The sequence below is a fragment of the Heterocephalus glaber genome, unplaced genomic scaffold (genome assembly GCF_053883595.1).
Source record: "Heterocephalus glaber isolate CG9 unplaced genomic scaffold, H.glaber_assembly_v1.0 deba00001610, whole genome shotgun sequence".
NCBI classification, from domain to species: Eukaryota; Metazoa; Chordata; class Mammalia; order Rodentia; family Bathyergidae; genus Heterocephalus; species Heterocephalus glaber.
In genome coordinates, this window is record NW_028258381.1 from 21,058,861 (window position 1) to 21,082,754 (window position 23,894).

Consider the following 23,894-nt stretch of genomic DNA (forward strand, 5'->3'; position numbering starts at 1 on the left):
TGAGTATTAAGGAAAATAATGATTTCCTGGTACTTGTCAACTATTAGAAGAACTGCTGGGAGAATTCCAATTTAATTTTACATTATGAATAAAGAAAAATTTGTTCATATAAAAAAATGCTCAAGGACCATTTAGCTCAGTGGTGCCAAGCCTATCCTATCGCAAGGTCCTGAGTTCAATCCCCTGTACAGAAAAATAAAAAGAATGCTCAAAACTAGTGGTGTTAGCTGGGCGTGGTGGCGCACACCTGTGATCTCAGCACTCAGGAGGCTGAGGCAGGAGGATCACTGCAGGTTCAAGGCCAGCCTGAACGACATAGTGAGAACCTGTAAAAAACAAAAGGGCCAGGGATGTAGCTCAGCAATATAGCGTCTGCCTGTCAAGCTTGAAATCCTGAGTTTGATCCCTGGTACCCAAACTAGTGGCATTCTCACTCCCCACGGAGGTCTATCAGTACAGCAGCTCTGCAAGGCCTAGGCTACTGCACTGGTTCCCTGACAACAGCTTTCCTTTCACTCGCTTTCTACACAGGCCACTTGTTTATTTGTTCTATCTTCTTCCTATCTGTTGCGTGCCTAGAAACTCACACAAATCAAAACTTCAATCAAGGGCCAGGGATTCAGCTTAGTGGTGCAGCACCTACCTCATAAGAGCAAGGTCATGAGTTCAATTCCCAGTATGGGGGTGGGAGTGGGGGTGGGGTGGAAGTGAACCTTCAATCAAAGCAGGCTTTCCATTAGAAATAAGTACAGTATCTCTCCACCACGCCTTGTTCTGGCACACTGGCTGACCCTCGCTAAGGGATGTACCGTAACTCCAACCCTCACACTAAATCCCCTCAGTATTTGAAGAATGACCAACTACACAAATTTAGCAACACCCAATGCACACTTGAGATTTATGCTCTTTTCTACCTTGCAGGGAGGGGTATGGCCATTTACAGGTTGTTTGGCAACAGCCATCCCTAAAGTGGTAGAACTACAAATTGTGGTCACATCTTTTTTTTTGAGACAGGATCTCAATATGCAATTCAGGCTGGCCTTAAACTCATGGCAACCCTCCTATTTCAGCTTCCTGAGGGCTGGGATTACAGGCGAGTGCCACCCCATCTGGTGTGGTCACATTTTCTGATACTGGTCAGTGGTAAACAAAAAGATGGCACACCTAAGAGTTCAAATAACCTATTCATTCAACTGAGACTCTACTCTAGCTCTTTATATTGGGCTATGATATCAACATATCGATGGATTAGAGTATCTGCCATTTTAAGAACAGAAGCCACCGGGCTAAGGATTTAGTTCAACAGTTCCGCTGCCTGCTCGAAAGCGCAAGGTCCCGAGTTCAATCCCCAGTATCAAAAATAAAGAAAAAAAAAAGAACAGAAGCCATATGACTAAAGACTGAAAGTGTTTGGTCTGATATGGAAGTTACTTAAGCCACATGTGGCAACTGTGCAGGTGGAACGTGGCTGTCAGGGACTGAAGTGTGCTGCAAGTATAAAACACACCAGAGCGTCAAATAAAGATCAAAACCGTGGGCCAGGGATTTAGCTCAGTGGTTTCGCCGCCTGCTGCGCAAGTGCAGGGACCGAGTTCGATCCCCAGTACCAAAAAAAAAAAAAAAAATCAAAACCCTAAGAAGTAAAGGTGGTGAGATACCCTGTTGTATAAATCATGGTCACAGGCTGGAATGCGCAAATCTGGCTACTACAGAGCCGAAAGCCACATAAGGCTCTGGCTTGTGGCACACGAGGTTTCCTGGACAGCTCAGTCTCAATCCAGAGCTGGAGACATCTATGATCTGTGGTCTGTTCACAGCTGATCCTACTGCGCTTCCAGGAAAGAGTATTCAAGTGGGGGGTTGTGGGAAGGAAGAATTCCATGGCCATAAGAGATTAAATTTTTAAGAAGGGAAAGAGAAAAGGAAAGGGAAAGGATGAGATGTCTTGCCTGTCTTACCTGGCGTGTTTGTTCTTGGCTGAGTAACCTCAGTTGTACTGTGAGTCAGAAGCTCTGGTCTGGAATAGTAAAGCTCACATTAGCAACAGAGCATTTAGGAGCAATTGTTTTCCACACACGAATTAGCCACGAATTGCTAATGTTCCTAAAATGGCCTAGGATGCTTTCTTCTGCACCAAAAATAAAACCATTTTGGTGACTCTATTGGGAAAATAGCAGTTTTCACACATTCAGGTGGGATTACATGAATGTTTTCAAAGGCATTTTATGCTTGTGTGCGTAAAATAGTCACCTTTTCCTCCAAACCAACACAATTTAATTCTAAATCTTTTTTCTTTTTAAGGCAAGGCCTCACTATGTGGTCCAAGCCAGTGTTAAACTTGCTGCATAACCCAGGCTGACCTCAAACTCACTACCCTTCTGTGTCAGCCTCCCATGTGCTGGGATTACAGGTATGCGACACCATGGTTGGCCCAATTTCTGAATCTTATCACAAAAGAGCTAGAAATAAAAATAGCTGGCTAAGTCATATTAAACACTCTCTCTCCCTTACTGCCCTCAGTGCCCACCCAATACACATGAACACAGCACTGGGGCAAGTGGGCACTCCTCCTGGAGCACAGGCGAGCCTCCTCTACTGCTCCCCGAACCCAGGCCACCTGCTCTGCAGGCCTCTGAATCAAGCAGAATCCCCTTCCTGAAATACAAACCTAAATGACTGTCCCAGGATCTGCTTCCAGGCCTCTGACTGCAAGCTACTGCTTTGGTCAGCACCACCACTTGGCACCCAAGTCTGAGTCCTGAATTCCACCAGGCCACACCCCACAGCATCCTGCACCCCACATCCCACAGCAAATGGTTCAGTGAGGTGAAGGTGCAGGCACAGCTGGCTCCTCCAGCTGTACCTACATGATCCCCTGCATGGCAGCTGCTCAGCCTAGACACGCAGCCTTTATCATCCCAATATACTCGACAGCACTGCACTGCGCTGAGCTCTGCATGAAGCCTCTCAAGGACAGGGATCCAACAGACTCAGTACTGTGTATTTAATGCTTGACCTGAGTAAACACTTGTGCAATAGCAATGGCTCTAAACAGACTGCTGTGACTTATGGAAAGGGATCAAAAGGCCTGCCTTCGCCAAACCAATCTTTTCCAAGGAAACAAGTTAAATTTGTTTCTATAGCCAGTAATCTTACCTTTTAATAACAAATTTAATTCGATTGCCCACTTGAATGATTTTTTCCAGCCTTGGGATTCCATACCACGAGGGACTTCGGAAAGGAATGTTTTCTGGTAGTCCTTCCACATAAAGATCATTGGGATGTGCCTCAAATTTTTGGTACGGTACAGCCTTGGCTTCTGTGCTCCCCAAGGCCTCAGCTGAAGATGAAAGCAATTCAGGAGGCTAAGTGTGTACTGAAATCATATTTTAGTACAGTCCAAAGCAAGGTACATAGCAATATTTTTTAAAAATTGGAAACACATTTACTAATTACTAAAATAGACTTAATCTAAAAAGATACAACTTTTACCCAATACTCTTAAGAAAGGAGGAAAGGAAAATTGGGCAAGGGGCACCTGTAGATCCCCAGAGGGCCATCTGTGCCCAGAATCCATGAGGCCAGACTGGGCAATACAGTGCAACCCTAGCCCAGCAAAAAAGAACAGCAGGAAATCATGACAGGTAATAAAGAGCATAACCTAAGTCCTATTTCAGGAGCTTGCAAGCAGACTGTCCCGGCAGCACACTGTCTGATGAGGCAATGATCCTCTTCTACGGCTGCTCAACACTAGCACACTTCAGGCGCTGGCTTCATCTGTCCTACAACCCTTTCTACAGGGCTGGGGATGGAAAACAGGGCCTCGCACATGCTGGAAGTGCTCTGCCAAACTACACTTCCAGGCCACAATTCCTCAATTCTACGTTCCTAGCCATGATAAAGCCGAAATGGGCCATTTTTTTCCTGGAGTAAACTAATCCATTGGTCAAAAGTCATCTTTCTCTGCAAGTGCCAAGAACACTATTAGGTGGACCTGCTGCTTTCACAGTGCTCAATTTCCAGGACTAAACATGAAGGCAAAGTTGATGGCTGCTCATGTAGCTATTCTCTTTTGGGGTGTGTGTGGGTGTGAGTGTGTGTGTGTGGACTGGGGATTGAACTCGGGACCTTCCACTTTCGAGGCAGGCGCTGGAACCACTGAGCTAAATCCCAGGCCCCTCATGTAGCTACTCTATCACCTGTCACCCCACTCATAAACTGTAATGATGTCACTGATAGGGCCAATGAGTTCCCAAGAGGTTTTAACAGTTTAATTAGTTTTAAAAGCATAAATAGTAAGAAAAGTAAGTACATGGATTCTGCAGACAATACCAGTTAAGGTCTAAGTCTATAGTAGGTGAGCTGTACTGAAAATTGGTCCTGAAGACTTGGTACCCTACGGTGCTTTTTTTTTGGTACCGGGGATCGAACTGTGGACCTTGTGCTTGCATGGCAGGCAGCGGAACCACTAAGCTAAATCCCTCGGCCCCCCTACGGCTCCCTCGAACACAAGAGACAGCACAGGAAGACTTGGTTTTCATGTAGGAAACCAGAACCGAGGTTCTGTGGTCCCCATGGGGGTCTGTTCCACATCCCCACCCTCCACTGCAGCCTTCCTTGGCAGGACAGCCCGAAGCACTTTTGTGCTCTTTCTGAGTTCTAATTTAATGAGGGTCAATGTATGTTATGTGATCAAAATACTTGGAGGTTTCTGCTGGTTTGAAAAACATCTTCAGGAAATGGATTCCTACAATAAATATGTGTTGAACGCAGCTTCAGCCCACGCAGGGGGGCAGCTGTAACCAGACAGACTGTGCCGCTGTGGAAGGAAAGGTCTGCTGTCTGCAGGCTTCTGTCGGATGGACACTTGGGGAGAACTTCTCCAACGTGTGACATTTATACAGGGATATGGCAGGAGCATTCCACAAACACCACAACAGCGCCACAGTCCCAGCAAGAGTACAACCTCAGAGCAATAAAGCACAGGCACAGGGTGAGCACAAGGGAGAAGGTCATTTTAGAAGAAAGGCAGGGCCACCTGCACATCTATGTAGCTGAGAGCCAGACAAGGGACAGTGAGGTTTACTCCAAGCACAGTGGGAGCCATTACACACACTGAGATAGGGCGGAACAAGCGCCACTCTACTTCTTTCTTTTTGGTGCCGGGGCCTGAACTCAGGTCCTTGTGCTTGTGCAGCAGGCGGCAAAACCACTGAGCTAAATCCCCGGCCTCCACTCTACTTCTAGTGGCAGCCACCTGGCTGCACTGTGGCCCTGGCTTGGACCACAGGTGCACCACTGAAGAAGAGGCAGGAGCTGAGGTATGTTGTAAGTGCAGTCAGCAAGCTTTGTGAGACTGGATGTGAGAACAGAGGAAAATAAACCACCAGTAGGTCATGGGCCACTGTGGAGACTGGGAGAGAAACATGTCAGAGGGGCAAACATAAAGGTCTGGCAGTAAGAGGAGTTTTCTGAGCCAGGAACTTAAGTCTGAGGTCATCATGGGCAATGTATTACTGTGTAAACAGGATGGAGAAAGAGGGCTCAGGGCTGAGCTCCACACAAGTGCTCCTAACCTTAAATAGTGAACTAAGGAGAAGTGACAACCAATGGACTCAACATGAGATGGGCATGAGACAGAAAAGCCAAGGGACAACAGAGCCGGAAAACTTGCTGACAAGTAGAAGAGAGTTTTGTAATTATAAACTAAACCCACGTATTTTAAGTGTTTTGGAAGAGCTTAAGCAGCAAGATAGGCTGGGGGTGTAGCTCAGTGGGAGAGCAGGTGTCTGGCATGCAGGAAGCCCTGGGATTGACACTGAGGCGGTGCTCAGGGGAGTGGGTCAGACACTGAGTCCTGGCTGCCCACTTGGATGGCCAGCAGATGTTTGTGCGCGGCCATACTGATGTTCCCTTCCTTTCAGGGCAGCAAGCTAACGAGGTCAAATGGCCTGAAGACAAAAGGATTCCCAGCTGCGAAATACCACAACTGTCTAACTGACAATATTTAGGAGTCAGGGCTGATGGAGCAGCTCAGTGGCAGAGGCCTAGCCGAGCATGCACAATGCCTGGGCTGCAGATCTAGCACTGCCGAAGAAACAAACAAAAACAACTCAGTAAAAGGCACTGAACGTTTCATTATGCTCTCCCCTTCCATACAGGATTAAACTTCATAAATAAATTCTTACTAAAAAGCAGTAAGAAAAACCTGGACATGAATCATATTCATCTTATTTACTTTCCACAAGTGAAACAAATTTTTTTAAAACATTATGTTTTTCTGAAATATCGTTTAGTTACAGGGAAAAGTGGGCTTACCAAATTTTTTGCAGAAAAGTTGATCTACCATCTTTCGTAATTTAGTGATTCTGGCATACCACTCTTCCTTTACTGTAATAATAAATACAAGTAAGTATAAAAATTTTTCAATTTGATGGCTTTAAAGCACCCAGATTATTAAATATTATAAAGAAGTAAAAAGAAATGCTATTTTTCCCTTTTGTAACTAAAGTTATTGCTAAAATTTCACGTTTTTCTTACTAAAACAATTATGACACTGCCCGAAAAAGAACAAAGGTAATTCAAGGCAATTAAGAGCTCAAGTTTGTTGAAGAACAGCTGGCAGACAATTTCTGCAATGAAAATTTGGGCCTTGACAGTGTTGATAATATTTCCATAAAACGAAATACAAATAGTGTAACTTCCTTTTTATGTCCCCTCCCCATTCCACTCCACAGTAAACACTAACAAGAAAATAAATTACATTTGTATTTCCTTCAAAAGCATCTAACAATGGCTGCATGTTCTACAAATTAAATCTTTGCACATCCTACAAACACATATATACACAAAACACATCTGATGAACAATGATCCAATTAACTAATGCAGACTCAGATAATGAACTGTTTAATATACTATGCCAGGTAAAAGTTTTATATCTTTTTTTTTAGTACCCAGGATCTAACTCAGGACCTTGCGCTTGTGAGGCAGGAGATGGAACCACTGAGCTAAATCCCCAGCCCAAAAGTTTTGTATCTTGAAAGTAGAACATAGTTCTTTTAGTTCCGTCTATTTAGAAACGTGATGTTTACATTTACTTATAATGAGTTACTAAAAAGAAAATGAGTTTATTTTAAACCATTAGGTAGAATTCTACAAAGGTGTATTCTCTGGTTTGCCATGTAATTAGTAAAGACATATTATTCCATGTAAAAGGTTTCTGTAAGCAGAAAAGGTTGGATTTAACCCAAGACTGGAGACCTACCTCCTGAAGCTGGTTTGTCAAGCTGTAAATCTTCACGTGTTGAGTTCAGAAGCTCATGTCTGAAAAGTGACAGTAAGCACTAAATACTCACAAGGTAATACCTGATGAAGTAATAACCACTAGTATACATTTAATATTCAGTCACCAAGGTGGGTATTAAGAAGAAAAGACAATCTGGACTCTTGAGCACAATTAATACATTCACGACGGGGTTTTAATTCGTATGCCTTACTGCTAAGCGGCTTGAACTACCCATCAGGTAGCTTTTTATTAATCTTATTAGTAAAAAGTAATTAGCTCCATTTGTCCCACCAGTGGTACAAGGCATCCAATGGGACAGTCACGCGTGCACCAGTGGTGGTTCAAGTCAGCAGGAACATGTTAAATCTTAATTTCGTCAGGTTTCTACAGAGTAAGAGAACAATGACAACTGGAAATTGCCCTGTTAAGTTACACAAACCATGTGTCTTCATAGCAAAAGCAGTAATTTTGCAAACGAAAGGTATTTTAAATGTGTTTAAGTTTCAATCAAGGTCCTTCAATTTTGTATTACATTCAAGACTACCACCCTCCACACATCTATAAACTGGGAAAGAATTCTAACTATATTTTAACGCTCATATTTGCAAGCCATGACATGTTATATTTTTCATACTATCCAAACAGCCCATGAAACATGAATCTCCGCAATCAATCTTACATCTCTGTCACTCTCTCTAACATTGTTTCATTGCTCACACTTCCCTGGGGCAGGGGCAAGCAGAGCCAGGCCTATGACACTTGACACCTCTTGGAGATGTCAGAAACCTATGTGGGATTATACCAGTGGGACACACATCATTTGCATAGTATTCCTGGGCTGTGGGATAAAGCATTTGCTCAACTCTGTAAAATCATCTGATTTAAACAAAGTAATGCTTTATTAATACCAAGATTAATCATGTGATGAAGATGAATGTAATTATCATGTATTGCAAACACACACCTATAATTAAAAAGAGAAACGAAAAGAAAAAGTAACCAAAAGTCTATTTTTGCTAAATGACTTGATTCTCAGAAATGAGTTCCTTGAAAAAACTCCAGGCAGGATGTGCACAGCATAAGCTACCTGGTCATCAGCTTTCATAAATAAACATCCAAACACCCACAAACTGATGTGTTTTTAAGATTAGTAAACACAAACAAAACCTGTAAGATACTGTGCTTTCTTAGTGACCCTGTAAGAATTCTTAGGGCAATCTGCCCGACACTGTACCGTGCTGGGGAAGGAGGTGGTGCTTCCAGCTCTTGGAATGCCAAGCAGCCTTCAGAAGCACTCCATTTGGTCTGCAACTCAGTTTTGTGTCAGACAACCCATCTTTCTTCCTTTGCGATACTGAGGCTCAATGCCAGAGTCTCAAGGTACAGGCTAAGCATGTGCTGTCACTGAGCTGCACCTCACGCCCCTAGACAGCTCCTCTTGCCCATCTCTGAACTCCAGGCCAGAACACTGCAGGTGTGTTGTATCTTATAAACAGAGGTCGGCCAGCTGTTGCCAATAAGGAACATAGGTCCTTTGTCACAGTATTTTCTGATTAAGGCCGGCCAGAAATTTGAATTTTGGTAGATGTTTCCAGATTTTTAAGGATTAAAAATAGTCAAAGAGAAAAACTATCAATAAGCTATCACCAGGAGGGGTTTATGGAAGAGCGCCAGCCGTGTTGGAATAGAGCTAACTCTGTAACTTGCAGACAGGGGCTGGTGGGGCTCTGAGGAGTGCGCTCGCCTGCCTCCACCCCTAGCATCCCGATACCACCAGGCAACAGAACCAGACAGCAGACAGACGCTGAGCAGAAGTGGACTCAAGGAAACCCATTCCGCTCCCGTCACTGTGAAGATGTGTGTGGTGGGTGCACTGGCACACACCGGAAGTCCTAGCTGCTTGGGAAGCTGACGCAAAACGATGGCTTGAGCCCGGGAGTTTGGGGCCAGCCTGGCCAACACAGGGAGAACTCATCTCAAAAAAACCCAAAAGGCAAAAAGGTATCTGTTTTTGTTATTGGGGTGCAGGGGTGTTGGGATCAAACCTGAAAACTCATGCAGGCTGGGCACACACTCTTCCACACCCAGAGTCCTAAAAGGCATTTGTTTCCTCAAAAATGCAAAAATACTGCAACAATCAGAATGAGGAAAATCCTAGGACATCAACCTTCAATTGAAACAGATGCAGGCAATCTATGGACTAATTTAGGACAGGTTTAACAACTTAATTCAACGAAACCATTCAGTCAAGAATATAGAATTAAAAACTCAAAACTTACTTTACCCCAGTGTAAGTACTTGCCAAGGGGCAAATGGGTAAAAATCTCTCATTTTTTCTAGAAAAGGAACTGAAATTTGGTTTTATCATATTTGTTTTTGTTGAAATATACCATATACACAGGAAAGAGTGCAAAGAGTGAATAGTTGCTCTGTGCAATGCTGGGTTCAATCCTTGGTAAAAACATTCAGACCAAAAAAGCCAAGAAAATGACACGGTACTACCTTCTTTAGCATAAGGAGCAGAAAACAGTAAAGGAAAACGAGAAGTTATACAGGCTCATCAGATACAGATAGGTGTTCGTGCTTCAAAAGCCAACTGTGACATGACTGACAAACAAATTGCAAAGAGGAAAATAAAAATACATATCATAACTCAAACTTTTAAATATAGCTCTAGTGGCTGGCCAATGTTTATCAATAATAAAAAGATGCACGAATCAGAACAAGGACAAGAAGCCAGTAAGAGTCCACAAGCCTTACTTCTTAATCACAAAACGAATCCTTTCCTTTGCAAGCAATATTCTCTCAAGGCGAGGAATTCCGTATGTAGATGGCCTTCTAAAAGGAATTCCTTCGGGAAGTCCTTCAACATAAAGATCTTCCACATGAGACTGGAAAAGAGGGTATGGGATCGTCACCGGACCTTTGGCTTTTATAGCTTGAGCTTTAAGGATAAAAAGAGAAAAGGATTATCATTAAAAGACAAGGTCTAAGCACACTTCGGAGTAAAGAACAGTAACTGAATGTGCAATGCTCTTATATCTTTATATTTTGTAAATGAATCAGAAGAAAAATAATACACAAAAACACCAAAGACTCCAGTGTTCTGTTTACTTAAACCTGCATGAAATAATCCATTAATCTAAGGCAATACTGACAGAAACAAAACTCTAGTGAAATCTGAAATGGTATTATCAAGGAAGAAAAACATACCACTTAATACATATTTTGGGGTTTTTTTTTGGGGTACCGGGGATCGAACTTGGGACCTTGCGCTTGTGCGGCAGGCGCCTGAACCACTGAGCTAAATCCCTGGCCCTCACTTAATACATTTTATATATAAAATGCAAGTCATATTTTTAAAACATAAACATTAATGTAATCTTTATTGGATTTGTCAACAATTTCTCATAACAAACAGAAGGGAAGGATTTCCTTGAATGGCAAAATTTCTACTAACATTATTTACCCAATAGTAAAATAATTCAACAGGGATAAAATTACCTTGCTTGGGGGCTGGGGATTTAGCTCAGTGGTTCCACTGCCTGCCTCGCAAGCCCAAGGACCCAAGTTCGATTCCCGGACCCAAACAAGAAAAGGGACAAAATGACCCAGCTACTGACTGTGACCCCTCCCTCCGGGAGCTGCAGTTTTTTGCTGGCATTTTGTATAAAAATCCACTTGCTAAATATTAATACAGTATTTGTATTGTTTCAAGTGTACTCCACTACATGTACTATTAATGTATATGGAGTTATATTTGAAAACCTTCCTTTGCTAATATACTAAATCTGAATATTATTATTTCAATATTATAGTGGAAATATCTTCCCCTAAGGAAAGTACCATTAAAGTTGGTTGAAATTATAAAATATGAAGATTGTTATTATAACCTCATTGAAACTGGTACACATTTTATCTGCAAAACAATCTAGTAAATTATACAACAAAAGCCACAAAACACTGGCTTCACTTTATGAGAGGCACAAATTTATAAAACTGTTACAATACTGAACTATTTTTACTCAGAATACAAAATTTAATAAAAAATATAAATAGTAAGCATTTATGTATTTATGAGCCACACATTATGTAAAGCACTTTATTACCTCATCAAATATACAGACCTTATGACCATTTCACAGAAGAAAGCTCAGAGAGGCTGAGGGTACAGCTCAGTGGTAAAGCACTTGCCTCACACATTTAAGGCCCTGGGTTCAATCCCAGAAATGCCACCAAAAATTAAAAGGCTCAGAGAGGAAGAGACATAGCCACTTGGTCCCAGTGATCTTTTTACTTCTTTTTTTTGGCATGGGGATTGAACTCAGGACCTTGCACTTTCGAGGTAGGAGGTGGCACCACTGAGCTAAATCCCTGACCCTTATTTGTGGGTTTTTGAGACAGAGTCTTGCTATGAAGGGCAGGCTAGCCTTGAACTCATTATGTAGCCCAAGCTGATCTCAAATTGTGATCTTCTTGCCTCAGTCTCACATGTGCTTACAGGCACATACCACCATGCCCAGCTCAGCCCGTGATCTTATCATGTTATAGTGTTTCCATGTGGCATGGTATATTATGTGCTTTTTTTTGCTTTGAAACAGGTCATTTAAGCCAGGCGTGGTGGAACATGCCTATAATCCCATCACCGTGAGTTCAAGGCCAGCCTGGGCTACACAGTGAGTCTCTGACTCAAAAACAACCAAAAAACCCCCAAAAAGATCATTTGAAAGCACAAAGTCAGGTGTGATTCCAGTACTCAGGAGGCTGATGCAGGAGGATCACTGCAAGTTCAAGGCCAGCCTGGGAGACACAGTGAGTTAGAGGCCAACCTAAGCTACACGGCGAGACCCTGTTTCAAAAAACTGAAAAAAGGGCCAGGGATGTAGTTCAGTGGTGCCGTGCCTACCTGGCAAGCACAAGGTGCTGAGTTCAATCCCTGATGAAAGAAAGAAAGAAAAGAAAGAAACCCAAAAACCTCAAAAAACCAGGAAAAAACAACAAAACACCAAGAGAAATTTTTAAAAAGCACAGGCCAAAAAAACATAAACTAACGAAAAGTGGGAGGAACATTAATAGAAAATTAAGGAAAGAACTGAAAATATGGAAAAGTTAGTAAATTTATTCTAATTGTAGATTTTCAATGAGGGATAAAGGTTATTACCCATGGTAAAGAAATAAACGATAAATGAAACCTTGCTAGTCTGTAGAATTAATATGCACTGAAAGAAAGAGGAAGGGAGGGAGACAGACAGATAGATGGATGGATGGGTGGACAGACAGAGGGATGATCAGACCATGGGGCTGGGATGTGCCTCAGAGGTGGAGCACTGCCTGGAGCAGTGGTGGTAAATTTACAGCAGGCTGTTATCACTGAAAGCTCTGAAAGGTTCGCCATCACTGGCCCAGGTGTGCTAGGCCCTGGCTTCATCCCTACTGCAGCAAACAAAACAGATGTCCAAACTGACCTTGGATAAACAACTTCACTACAGTTTATCAGCTCCAAACACCTTAAAGAAATTTAACAATGCAGGATATCACTTCAATAATTATATTTACAAGCAAAACCTCTTGTGTACTGAGCCAGGGCCAGTGGCCCAGCTACTCAAGAGGCTGAGACAGGAGGATGCCTGAGCATAGGAGTTCAAGACCAACCTTGGCAACACAGGAGATCCTGCCTTGAAAACCTATGTATTATAGAATTATACAGTTTGCCAGTCAACTGCAAAGAGTCATCTACATAAAGAAAGATAAAACATATGATGGTTTTAAATGACTATTGGTATTATGGGAGGGGGGTATACTGGAATTGAACTCAGGACCTTGCGCTTGCGAAGCAGGCACAGCACCACTGAGCTAAATCCCCAGCCCCGACTGTTGGTATTTTTAGGTGAGTATTTGATATATAACATTGGGAGCTAGTAAGAAATTGCTGGGCCGGGGATTTAGCTCAGTGGTTCTGCCACTGAGGTGCCTCGCAAGTGCAAGGTCCCAAATTTGATCCCAGGTACCTAAAAACAAAAAAAAAAAGAAAGAAAAAGAGAAAGAGAAGGAAAAGAAACTGCTTATTTCATTATGAAGGGAGCTATAGGATAGAATGGAAAAATAAAAGGATATGGAAATTAAAATTTAACTTAAACTCATTTGTATATCAAGGGTAGAGAAATAAAGGCATCTCAATAAATAATGGCTTTAACCCAGCAGATTAAAAGAAACTACTATTTATCTTCAAGCAAATCTCCAAGGTCCAAGATTTGCAATAAATATGTACTATAGCTCCAAATATGCTTGCTGAAAGTTTAAAAGAACTGCTTATTGATAATTTAAGAAAGAGAACATTCCCTTAGTTTGTGGTAATCTGGAAACAACACCTCTAATATTTAGACACCATGAATTACCATAAGCCACAATTCTCTGGCAGATCTGGACTTGTTCACACTGCCTTCCAACGATGAGCAGTGATTCCCATTGCTTAAATGCTTATGAACAAAAAACGAAAGAATTCTCCAGTTTAAACATACCATATTTTCTTTCAAACAACTCTTCAACTTGTTTACGTAGATCAGTAATTCGAGCGTTCCATTTTTCTGCAAATTGAGAGAAAGTTAATTCTCAGTAAAGAAGTCCCTGTGTAGGCACCAGCATGTTCTTTAGCTGACCCACTTTCAGTGAGGCTTGTTTCCCAAGATCTCCAAATCTCATCAGCCTGTCTCAGTCCACACAACTTTACTGCTTTCTGAAGTGCTTTAACCTTTTTAATGGTTAGAATTATTTCCAGAGGAGATTCTGAGATGTTTTATTGACGTTTATATTTAAAAACACTTCACACTGAGTACTTCTTTTTAGCCTTTTAATTTCTCTAAAGCAGGAGGCTGGGAAAGACCAGTCAAATTAAACACTGCAAAACAGTGGCAAACATTGGAATCCTAGTACTTGGAAGGTTGGGGCAGGAGGATCTCAAGTTTAAGCCCAGCCTGGGCAACTTAAGAGTGACCTGTTTCAAAAAATAAAAAAAGGGAAGGCACCTAACACGTATGTATTGAGTATGGATGGATGGACTGCAGGCTTCCAGGAATTTGTCAACCGGTACCCATTTCTCCCTCCTTCCCTCCCTCCCCTAGGGCCAGCAAAAGTCCTAGGGCTGTAGGGTTAAACTAAAGGTTTTATGTCCAGCTACTAGAAAGTACCAGCCCTAACCAAACTCTTGGCTGGGAGAGCACCGTGTGGTCTTTGTAACAAAAGTGCTTCTATGACTGTCCTTTCCAAAGGGAGACCTACCCAGCGTAGATCTTGAAACCAATATTGTAAGGTTAAGAGTCTCAAGCTTGCGGGGTGTGGTAGCGCGTGTTTATAATCCCAGCACTGGGAGGCTGAGGCAGAAGGATTGCCACGAATTCCAGGCAAGCATACATAGTGAGTTCAAGGCCAGCCTGAACTACGTAGTGAGACCCTGTCTCTAAATAAATAAATTTATTTATTTTTAAAAAGGGCTAGGATATACAGCTCAATGTGAAGGCCCTGGTTTCAATCCCCAGTACCATTTAAAAAAAAAAAAAAAAGTGGCACAAGAAGGAGGGAGGTCTCTAGGGTTCACTTAGGAAACCTCTTAAATTATGTTTCGGTTGTGTGGAAGACTAGCTACACAGCTGCAACTCATAACAGAATGCTGGAGAATATGAGCATGCACAAACTTCTGTCCACGTAAACACAACTGGGATGTAGCAGGTGAGCCTGTAATGAGGCAGAGAACATCAACACAGGATAGGAATGTGCTCAGTGGTGACCACTTGCAACATGCCCAAAGCCCTGGGTTCAATCCCCAGCACTGGGAAAAACAAAAGAAAGCAAGAAAAAAGCAGCTCTATTTATTCAAACTATTCTAGTTTGGCCCTTAACTGGATGTATTTTCAACTAGGGGCTCATAGATAAATAGCTGGTAGTGACATAAAAATGAAAATCAATTCGTGAAACTGGTCTTAAATAAAAGACTTAAAGCTAAGAAAAATGACTGCATTACTAATTCGCGGACATTGACTTAGAGTTGTTCACTGAATTAGCATCAGAAGATACAATGGTTTAGGCTTCCATCTGGTAAACCCAGTTATATATGAACACTGGCCACACCATTCCCTACAACCGCTCTGACCTTCCCAGGCTACGGCACAGAGACTGCCGGGGTCCATAGCACTGGCCCTGCCACCAAGCTGGGGGTCCCCTAAGTCAGAGCTCCCAAAAGAGGGGCTGCAGAGCACGTACCAAAGTTGAACTCCCGCACTTTCCGCTTCCCAGCATTTGCAGGCTCTGGGACTGGGGGCGGCGGTGCCTCATTACTCTTTGGTCTCTTGGTAGGTGGAGAATAATCATCATCTTGAGAGAGAAAATCGTCATTACTAGCAGACAGGGTGAGTGAGTGATGCAGCTGCAGACGCAGGACACCAAGAGCTAACTCCACACTGTACTACCAGCATGGGCTTCCACTTCCCTACTCACTGGGTGTGAGTACAAGCGCACTCTGCGGGGTGTTCCCTTTGTCTTGCTTTGTTCTATTTTTGTTTTGCTTTGTTTGAGACAAGGTCTCTATGTAGTTCAGGTTAGTCTTGAACCCACTATGTGGCCCAGGCTGGCCTCAAACTTGTGGCGATCCTCCTGCCTCAAGCTCCCAAATGCTGGGAACACAGGTGAACACTACCACACCTGGCTTGCTTTTTTTAAAAAAACAGAAAATGGGCCAGGGATTTAGCTCAGTGGTTCTGCCGCCTGCCTCGCAAGTGGAAGGACCCAAGTTCTATCCCCAATACCAAAAAAAACCCCTCATTATAAATTACCTCCACCCCCCCCAAAAAAATCTCTCAAGTAGCTGACTAGAATTTTACCGTTTTAAAGAAAAATATTTAATGAACATAGCTACCTACAATTATATATGTAAATATATAATAAAAGAAGGATAAGCTGGGCATGACAGTACACTCAGGAGGCTGAGGCAGGAGGATCTTGAGTGCAAGGCCAGCTGGGGCTACATAGCGAGTTTGAAGCTGGCCTAACAGTGAGACCCCATCTCAAAAACACTAAAGCCGGGGATTTAGCTCAGTGGCACAGCACCTATCTTGCAAGCACAAGGTCCCAAGTTTGATCCCCGGTACCAATAAATAAATAAAGGATAAATTAAATCTTGCATGGAAAACTACCTAAGCTGACACAAAATCTGAGCATATATAAATGAGAGGTTTGATATCTATATCAAGTATTTTAACGATACAAAAACATGTATATGTATTTCAAAGCACTTCTTGAAGTTCTGCAATTTCTCTGTGGATGAGGAATCTCACTCAGCTCTGCTATGATCTTTTAATCCACCTAATTGTAGGATCAAAGACACCTGGCTCAAACATTCTGGCTCAAATAAGAAAAGCGACCACTGCCATCTTCCAGACTCTAAAAATGTCAGTTAACACACTACCTAAGAGTTCTGCTCAAATACCATCTATAGATCGAGAATATCATTTAGAAGAATCTTTATTTAAAAACAGAGTAAAAATAATTAAGGTTACAGACAACAGCAGTGACAAAGGCCCAAGAGAGCAGTCTCTTCCACAATCCCCAGACTGTTGTCCTAAGGTAAGCCATGGCCCAACCAGGGCCAAGGCCTGGGTCCGAGGCTAAGCGTCCCAGGCTGCATCTTGGGCAAGGAGACCTGGAGGAAAGCGGAACAGGCCACAACTTCCTTCCCACAGAGGTCCCTGTGCCCTGCCCTGGAGTGGTTCCCTTTGTGCCAACAATGCCCTGAAAATGTTTAGTGTTACAGCCAATTAGAAAAGGTTCACATGGAGATCTATTTATGTGCTTGGAAAGACAAAAGTGCTTTCTTAAGGGGTATAGTGTTATAATTAGGAAAACATCATATTAACAATTTAAAAAACTATAAAAATAACTTCCACGTATTGAATGCCACTTTAGGAACGAAATTCAGAAAAAAAAAAAAGATAAAATATAAATGTAACAATTCCCCAAAATCAATGTCATCATTACATATCACAAATACATACTAATTTTAAAAATCCAGAAAAAAGGGGCCGGGGATTTAGCTCAGTGGTTTTGCTGCCTGCTGCGCAAGCAAAAGGACCTGAGTTCAATCCTCGGTACCCCCGCAAAAAAAATCCAGAAAAAAGCAAGTCGTGGTGGCATACACCTGTAATCCTAGCACTTGGGAGGCCGAGGCAGGAGGATCAAGTTCAAGGCCAGCCTAGGCTACATTAAGAGTTTGATGCCAACCTGTACTATTTAGCTGACAGTAAGCAATTTAAAAATACAAACTTTGCTGGGCATGCCTATAAACCCAGCACTTGAAAGGCTGAAGCAGGAGGACTGCCACAAGTTTGAGGCTAGCCTAGGCTACAGAGTGAGCTCAAGGCCAGCATGGACTACAGAACCAGACTCTGTCTCAAAACAAAACAAAAAACAAATCAAAGCAAAACAAAACAAAACAAAAAAATTACAAACTCCCCGTAAAACAAGACATGCCTATGTCATCTGGGTTTATAATTATGAAAATTCTGTAAGAATTTAAAATGCTCAAAAGACCCTATAAAAAGATTAACGTTCCAACCTAAGTAGAAACATTCTGGAAAACACAGAGTACTGTTTCCAAGTGTGGCCTTCAATTCTGAAAACATACATTTAAAAACCTTATTTTCCAACCTTCAAACAGATTTTAGGAACACTAAAGCGTTATTTTTATGCTGGTTTCCAGAGAGTAAAACAAAATATACTCACTTTAACTATGAATACTGTTCTCGCATCATACATGCTTAGGATTAATATTCTTTACAAACAGTAAGTGATGAATTAGAAAACAAAAGTATTTCCCTACAGGCTGGTGCAGCTCAAGTATCTACAGATCTTCATTTAAACTATGAGCTGCTTTACCTGAAAAGTCAAAGCAGAACACTGAACAAAAACAGTCTAGGTGTCAGCCTCGAGTCACCAGAAGCCCTGGGGTGGGAGGACCAAGGCCGCTCATCCTTGGCCTCAGGACTTCGACCCTGCAAACTTACTTACAAAGGATGGAACAGCCTGAAGATTCTTTCTGAAAAGGCAAACTGAGCAACTGAGTGTTTAATATAACAAAGATTGTAAAATATTTAAAACTTGGTTCAGGGGCCGGGGATTTAGCTCAGTGGTTCCAGTGGCTGCTTCGCAAGCCCAAGGTCCCAAAAATTCGATCCCCAGTACAAAAAAAAAAAAAATTGCTTTAGTGGAGCATGTGGAACACTCTTGTAATCACAGCTACTCAGGAGGCTGAGGCAGAAGGATAGCAAGTCCTTGGACCCATCCTTGGGCAACTTAGTGATTCTTTTTTTTTTTTTGGTACCGAGAATCAAACTCAAGGCCTTATGCTTGCCAGGCAGGCGCTGTGCCACTGAGCTACATTTCTGGCCCTCACATGTCTGTCTTAAAAATAAAACAGCTGATGGGCCGGGGATTTAGCTCAGTGGTTCCGCTGCCTGCCTCACAAACACAAGGTCCCAAGTTCAATCCCCAGTACCAAAAAACCCCAAAAAACAGCTGAGACATGGCCAAGTGGTAGAGCATTTGCGTGGCCATGCACAAGGCCTGGGTTGAATCAGCAGCATCACCAAAACATACACAAACAAAACTGCTATTACACTTCTCTCCTGGGACAAATACTGAGGCTCCATCAACAAGTACAGAGAAGGATTTAACTTTCTAATAAAATACCCTACACATATTCTATTAAGAAAACTCTCTCTGTACATTAGTTTATAACTACTCTTTGGATGTGTAAAGTCATATGGATCATGGAATTAAGTCATCAAAACAACTGGGAATTTAACAGTACCCTCAAAAAAAGTTTTTTTCTCCAGTAACTTCTGTAAGAAAATGTAACTGTTTTTGAAAAGATGTTGGGGGGGGGGTGAGACAGGGTCCCACTATGTAGTTGAGGGTGGCCTTGAATTACACAGCCCACACTGGCCTCAAACTCATGGGAATCCTCCTGCCTCAGCCTCTAGAATGCCAGGATTATAGGCATAAGACACCACATCTGGCAGGAATATGTATTACTCTTGACCTGAAATCCTTTCCCCAAGGATAAAAATCACTTATTTCTCTGTAGCAGTAACACACAAAATAAAGCTCCAGAGATCTGCTCAGTGCTCTGGCTGGCCCCACACCGAGTACACCTGTTCCACTCAGCGCTTTGTTGCTTCATCAGTTGAAACAACCACTTCAGTGCAGAAAGACACACACTTCAATATACTTCACACTCAATCCCTAACTCAAAATGTTCACACAATCAAACCTAAAGTCTTTTAAAGTAAATTTCAAAATATTTTAACATGCAAAACCTGCTCGTCAGGAATATTTTGTACTTATGCCACCAGTACTAAGGAAGGCAGCCCCTACACCTTTCAAACAAAGTCAGCAGCAGTGTAACTAACTCAAAATTCATGTTGAGAAGAAACTTTCCTTTTTGCATCATACTGGAACATATTTACCTATGTGCCTGTACATAATACATTCCCCCGTGCTTGCCAGCAACTGGGGTAACAGAGTATGTGACAGCATTCTCTAATAGTCTAATCTCCAAAATAGTCAAATTGGTAATGTTTTAACCTACAAATTGACACTCAAGGTTTAAATATAAAGAAATCAAGACCAGGCACTGTAGGAACATCTGGACAGTAAGGGACAGGACCTGTCATCTCTTTTCAAAGCCCTCCAGTGGATTTGCCTATTTTGTTCAATTAAATCCTGAATATGCAAAGCTGGAGATTTAGCTCAGTGGCACCATGGCTGCCTCACAAATGCAAGGTCTTGAGTTCGATTGCTGGTACCAGAAAAAAAAATCTTGAGTACGCAGTACAGTGCTTGGCATATTCAAGGTTCTCAGTACAGCATGTGTGGGCCGATTAAACTAACACATCTTCAGTGTTGGTTTTAATTATATGCAGCACCTAATTATCTGTCAGTGCCCTAAGGATAAATTACACACACACACTCACACACACACACCCCTACAATCTCACACGAGGATGAAAGGTGCGTGCCTGCCTGCCAACTGTAAGCTCCACTATGATATCAAAGCTCTAAAATGCTGTTATCCAAATTACTGTACAAAACTCCTCTACAACTGACTGCTGAACAAACAATGAGTATTCATTAAATGATTGGTCAGCAGGTATATAAATTACAAAGTTTTCATATGAACCTACTCAACTATATATATTCTACAAATGCTCCAATAGCAATTACAGTACACGTGCAATGCGTGGTAATGTGGACCAAACATTCATGGAAATATTTATGTATACCACTCAAAATCTATGAGAGAAAAATTTCAAAGACAGCTGACTTAGGAAGACACAAAATAAATCGGAAAATAAATGCAGTTAAAATCAATTTAAAGAGAACAATGCAATTAAATACAAACACAGGGTTAGGACACAGCACAATGAACATACATGAATGCCTCAGGCTTGGGAACAATGCTCTTAAAGGAAACTTCTGTTAAACCCAAAACAGTCCCTGTATTGGTTAAAGCTAGGTCTCATCTTGGCTAGACCTAAAAGTACTAAGATTTCTCTGTATATATCAAATAGACTCGACAGCAGCCCAATTTAGCTAAAGTAACTGTGATGTGTACAAAACTGAGGCCTGCTGTCTTAGGGTTCCAAGGCTTCCCAAACCCAAGTCACTGATGCTTTAAATGTGTGCCTCTGAGCAGGCAGAGGCAGGAGGGTCACCACAAATTCAAGGGGAGCCCAAGCTACATTATGAGACCCTGTCTCTAAAAAAAGAGAAAGGGCCGGGGATTTAGCTCAGCAGTTCTGGCGCCTGCCTTGAAACCACAAGATCCGGAGTTGGTTCCCAGTACCAAATGAAAGAAAGAAAGAAAAGAAAGCAAGGAAAGAAAGAAAAGAAAAGAAAGAAAAAAGAAAAGAAAAGAAACGAAGGGAAGGAAGGAAGGAAAGAAGGAACCAAAACAACTCAAAAACAACAACAAAACCAAAATGTAAAGCATGTGCCACGGACTGAGTTCAGTGGGCTGAGCGCTGGCGAGGCACATGCAGAGCACAGCAGCACCGAAGTGCAGACATCACATGCCTGCCCTCACAGCAGCGTGGCCTCATCAGAATGCACAGGATCATGGCAGTGCTTCCTCACGTATGGGGATGCAGAGTGCAAGGGGGAGAATAGCCACCCCCAGGCCAGGACAAATATCGTAGTCTCTCTTCTTCAGAGCGGAGGACCATTTCCTTAAACAAAACCAGACTGTCCTCCAACCAGTCATTTTTCTCCTTTTAAATTGCCCTTGTTCGTGAGAGGCAGGGATCCTTCTTTTCATTAAACATAGGCACATCAGGGCTGGGGATTTAGCTCAGTGGTTCCAGTGCCTGCCGCACAAGTGCAGGGTCCCGAGTTCAATCCCCGGTACCAAAAAAACAAAATAAAACAAAACAAATACATAACACATGAGGGATCTTTTTCTGTACCACTCCTTATGGGAACAGCTTCTACCACGCCACTGTGCAGTTATCGCTCCAAAATCAGTAAGCCAGATGTGCACCGTAACTTCTCATTTGACCATCCCTGCTAGTATGAAAAATTTAATTTTTAACTCTCCTTAATGTGTGGCTGAAAAACTTAGCATTTGACTAATGATTGATATACAGTTTATAATGTATATTTGCACTACAGAAAATACTATCTTTACTCAGACCTGGAATTTCACAGGTCTTCTAAATATAAAGATTCAGCTTATTCAATAATATTCTACTATCTGATCACAAATTTGGATGCTAAATCAAATATGGCCCTATGACTTAGTTTAAAAAAGAAAGCCAGATGTGGTGGCATACACCGGTAATCCCAGCACTCTGGGAGACTGAGGCAGGAGGATCACAAGTTTGAGTTCTGCCTGGGGAACTTACTGAGACCCTGTCTCAAAAAGACAAAATAAAATAAGTAAAAATAAAAAAGACTGGTGACACCTGCCTCGCAAGCTGAAGGTCCCAAGTTTGATCCCCGGTACCAAAAAAAAAAGACTGGCGATATAGCCCAGTGTGAAGGCCCTGGGTTCATTCCCCAATACTGCTAATCAATCAATCAATCAGGCCAGGGATTTAGCTCAGTGGTTCTGCCGCCTGCCTCGCAAGCGCAAGGTCCAGAGTTCGATCTCCAGTACCAAAAGAAAAACAAAGAAAAAAAATCAATCAATCCATCAACAAAAGCAATAAAAGTCATCACTGCCTCCAAAAAGAGCTGAAGTTGAAGACTGATATATGCTTCAAGTTCATAAGCCATTTATTTCTTAATCTTCATAGTATCTCTACAAGTCCTATAAAAGCACATATAACTTTCTAAACATTTTAAATACAGAAGATCAATTTGGTTATTAGAAACATCTAAAACATTTACTTCTATAATGTTAATAATCACCTATTTTTCTTACCTCTATAGAATATGACAAAGTTGTATTATATTATTTACATGCTACTATAATTTTCTCCTCCACAGTTAAAAGATTTTTGACAAAAAGCAATAAAATTTCCATTAGTTACTACTAGACTAAAAAAATTCAAACTAGCTTTTGGGTTAATAAATTATATTATCAAGAAAAAATTTGTGTATTGAGATTAATATATGAAGTATAAAAAAGATTTCTTTTTTTTTTTGGTACCGGGGATCAAACTTGGGTCCTTGCGCTTGTGCAGCAGGTGGCAAAACCACTGAGCTAAATCCCCGGCCAAAAAAGATTTCTTATATTAGGCAGAAGGTACCAATCTGATAGAAGCAATGAAGGCAAATATACTGAGCAATTTGAAGTAGCCAAACACTGTAAATAACTAAGTGACAGCAGCAGGGGACAAGGTTAAGAGACAGAGAGATCAGAATGAACACTGCGCCCGCGAGGGAGCACAAGCCCAAGCCCCCAAACCCAGGAAGGTTATGCAGCAGCTAGAAAACTAAAGTCATGAAAAAACAAAATGTGTGGTAATGGGAGTGCAGTGTGATAAAAGCCTATAGCAGACGCACAAGAGCGCGGGTGCATGGTGTCCATGGAAACACCACGCTGCCACCACCGAGCGAGCGCCACTCTATTGTTGCTATTATTCCCACACCACAGGAAAGGGTTATTCTGAGGGGGAAAATGAGACATTAACATAAAATGGAAAAAATCCAGTCCATATTTAACAACTATCAAATATGAAAGTGATACTCTTAGTAATTTTTTAACAAAGTGGCCTATTTGTGCTTCTGCTCACTTTTAAAGAAAAAACTAGATTTGGTGCATCTTTAGCTATAGATTATTCTAAAATATACTTGCAGCTCTAACCAGTCGTGAAAAGCAATACATGTTAACTGCTAAGTACTGCAGTATTTTAGGGGAGGGGACTACATTAAACAACACTGACTAGCATGGTGGCATGAGACTACAACTGCAGCTACTCAAAAGGCTGATGCAGGAGGTCAGACTGAGCCCAAGAGTTTGAGGGCAGTCTGGGCAATTCAGCGTGACTTTATCTCAAAAAATAAAAATAAATAAGTAAGTAAAAATTTACTGACTAAGCTTACTTTCTTCTTCACTC

At 41.9% G+C, this 23,894-nt stretch overlaps 1 protein-coding gene across 14 annotated transcripts in view; it reads right to left on the reverse strand.

The window, feature by feature from the left end:
* Positions 1-23,894, reverse strand: part of Gtf2i (general transcription factor IIi) — a 100,332-nt gene that overhangs the window by 21,358 nt on the left and 55,080 nt on the right. For all 14 annotated transcript variants that reach the window (XM_087196201.1, XM_087196202.1, XM_087196200.1 and 11 more), the window contains 7 exons: positions 15,541-15,651; positions 13,806-13,871; positions 10,048-10,231; positions 7,267-7,325; positions 6,319-6,390; positions 3,157-3,340; positions 1,959-2,017 (listed from right to left, as the gene is read on the reverse strand). In XM_087196201.1, the coding sequence (XP_087052327.1) occupies positions 1,959-2,017; positions 3,157-3,340; positions 6,319-6,390; positions 7,267-7,325; positions 10,048-10,231; positions 13,806-13,871; positions 15,541-15,651 (735 nt within the window). The remainder of the gene's footprint in view (positions 1-1,958; positions 2,018-3,156; positions 3,341-6,318; positions 6,391-7,266; positions 7,326-10,047; positions 10,232-13,805; positions 13,872-15,540; positions 15,652-23,894) is intronic.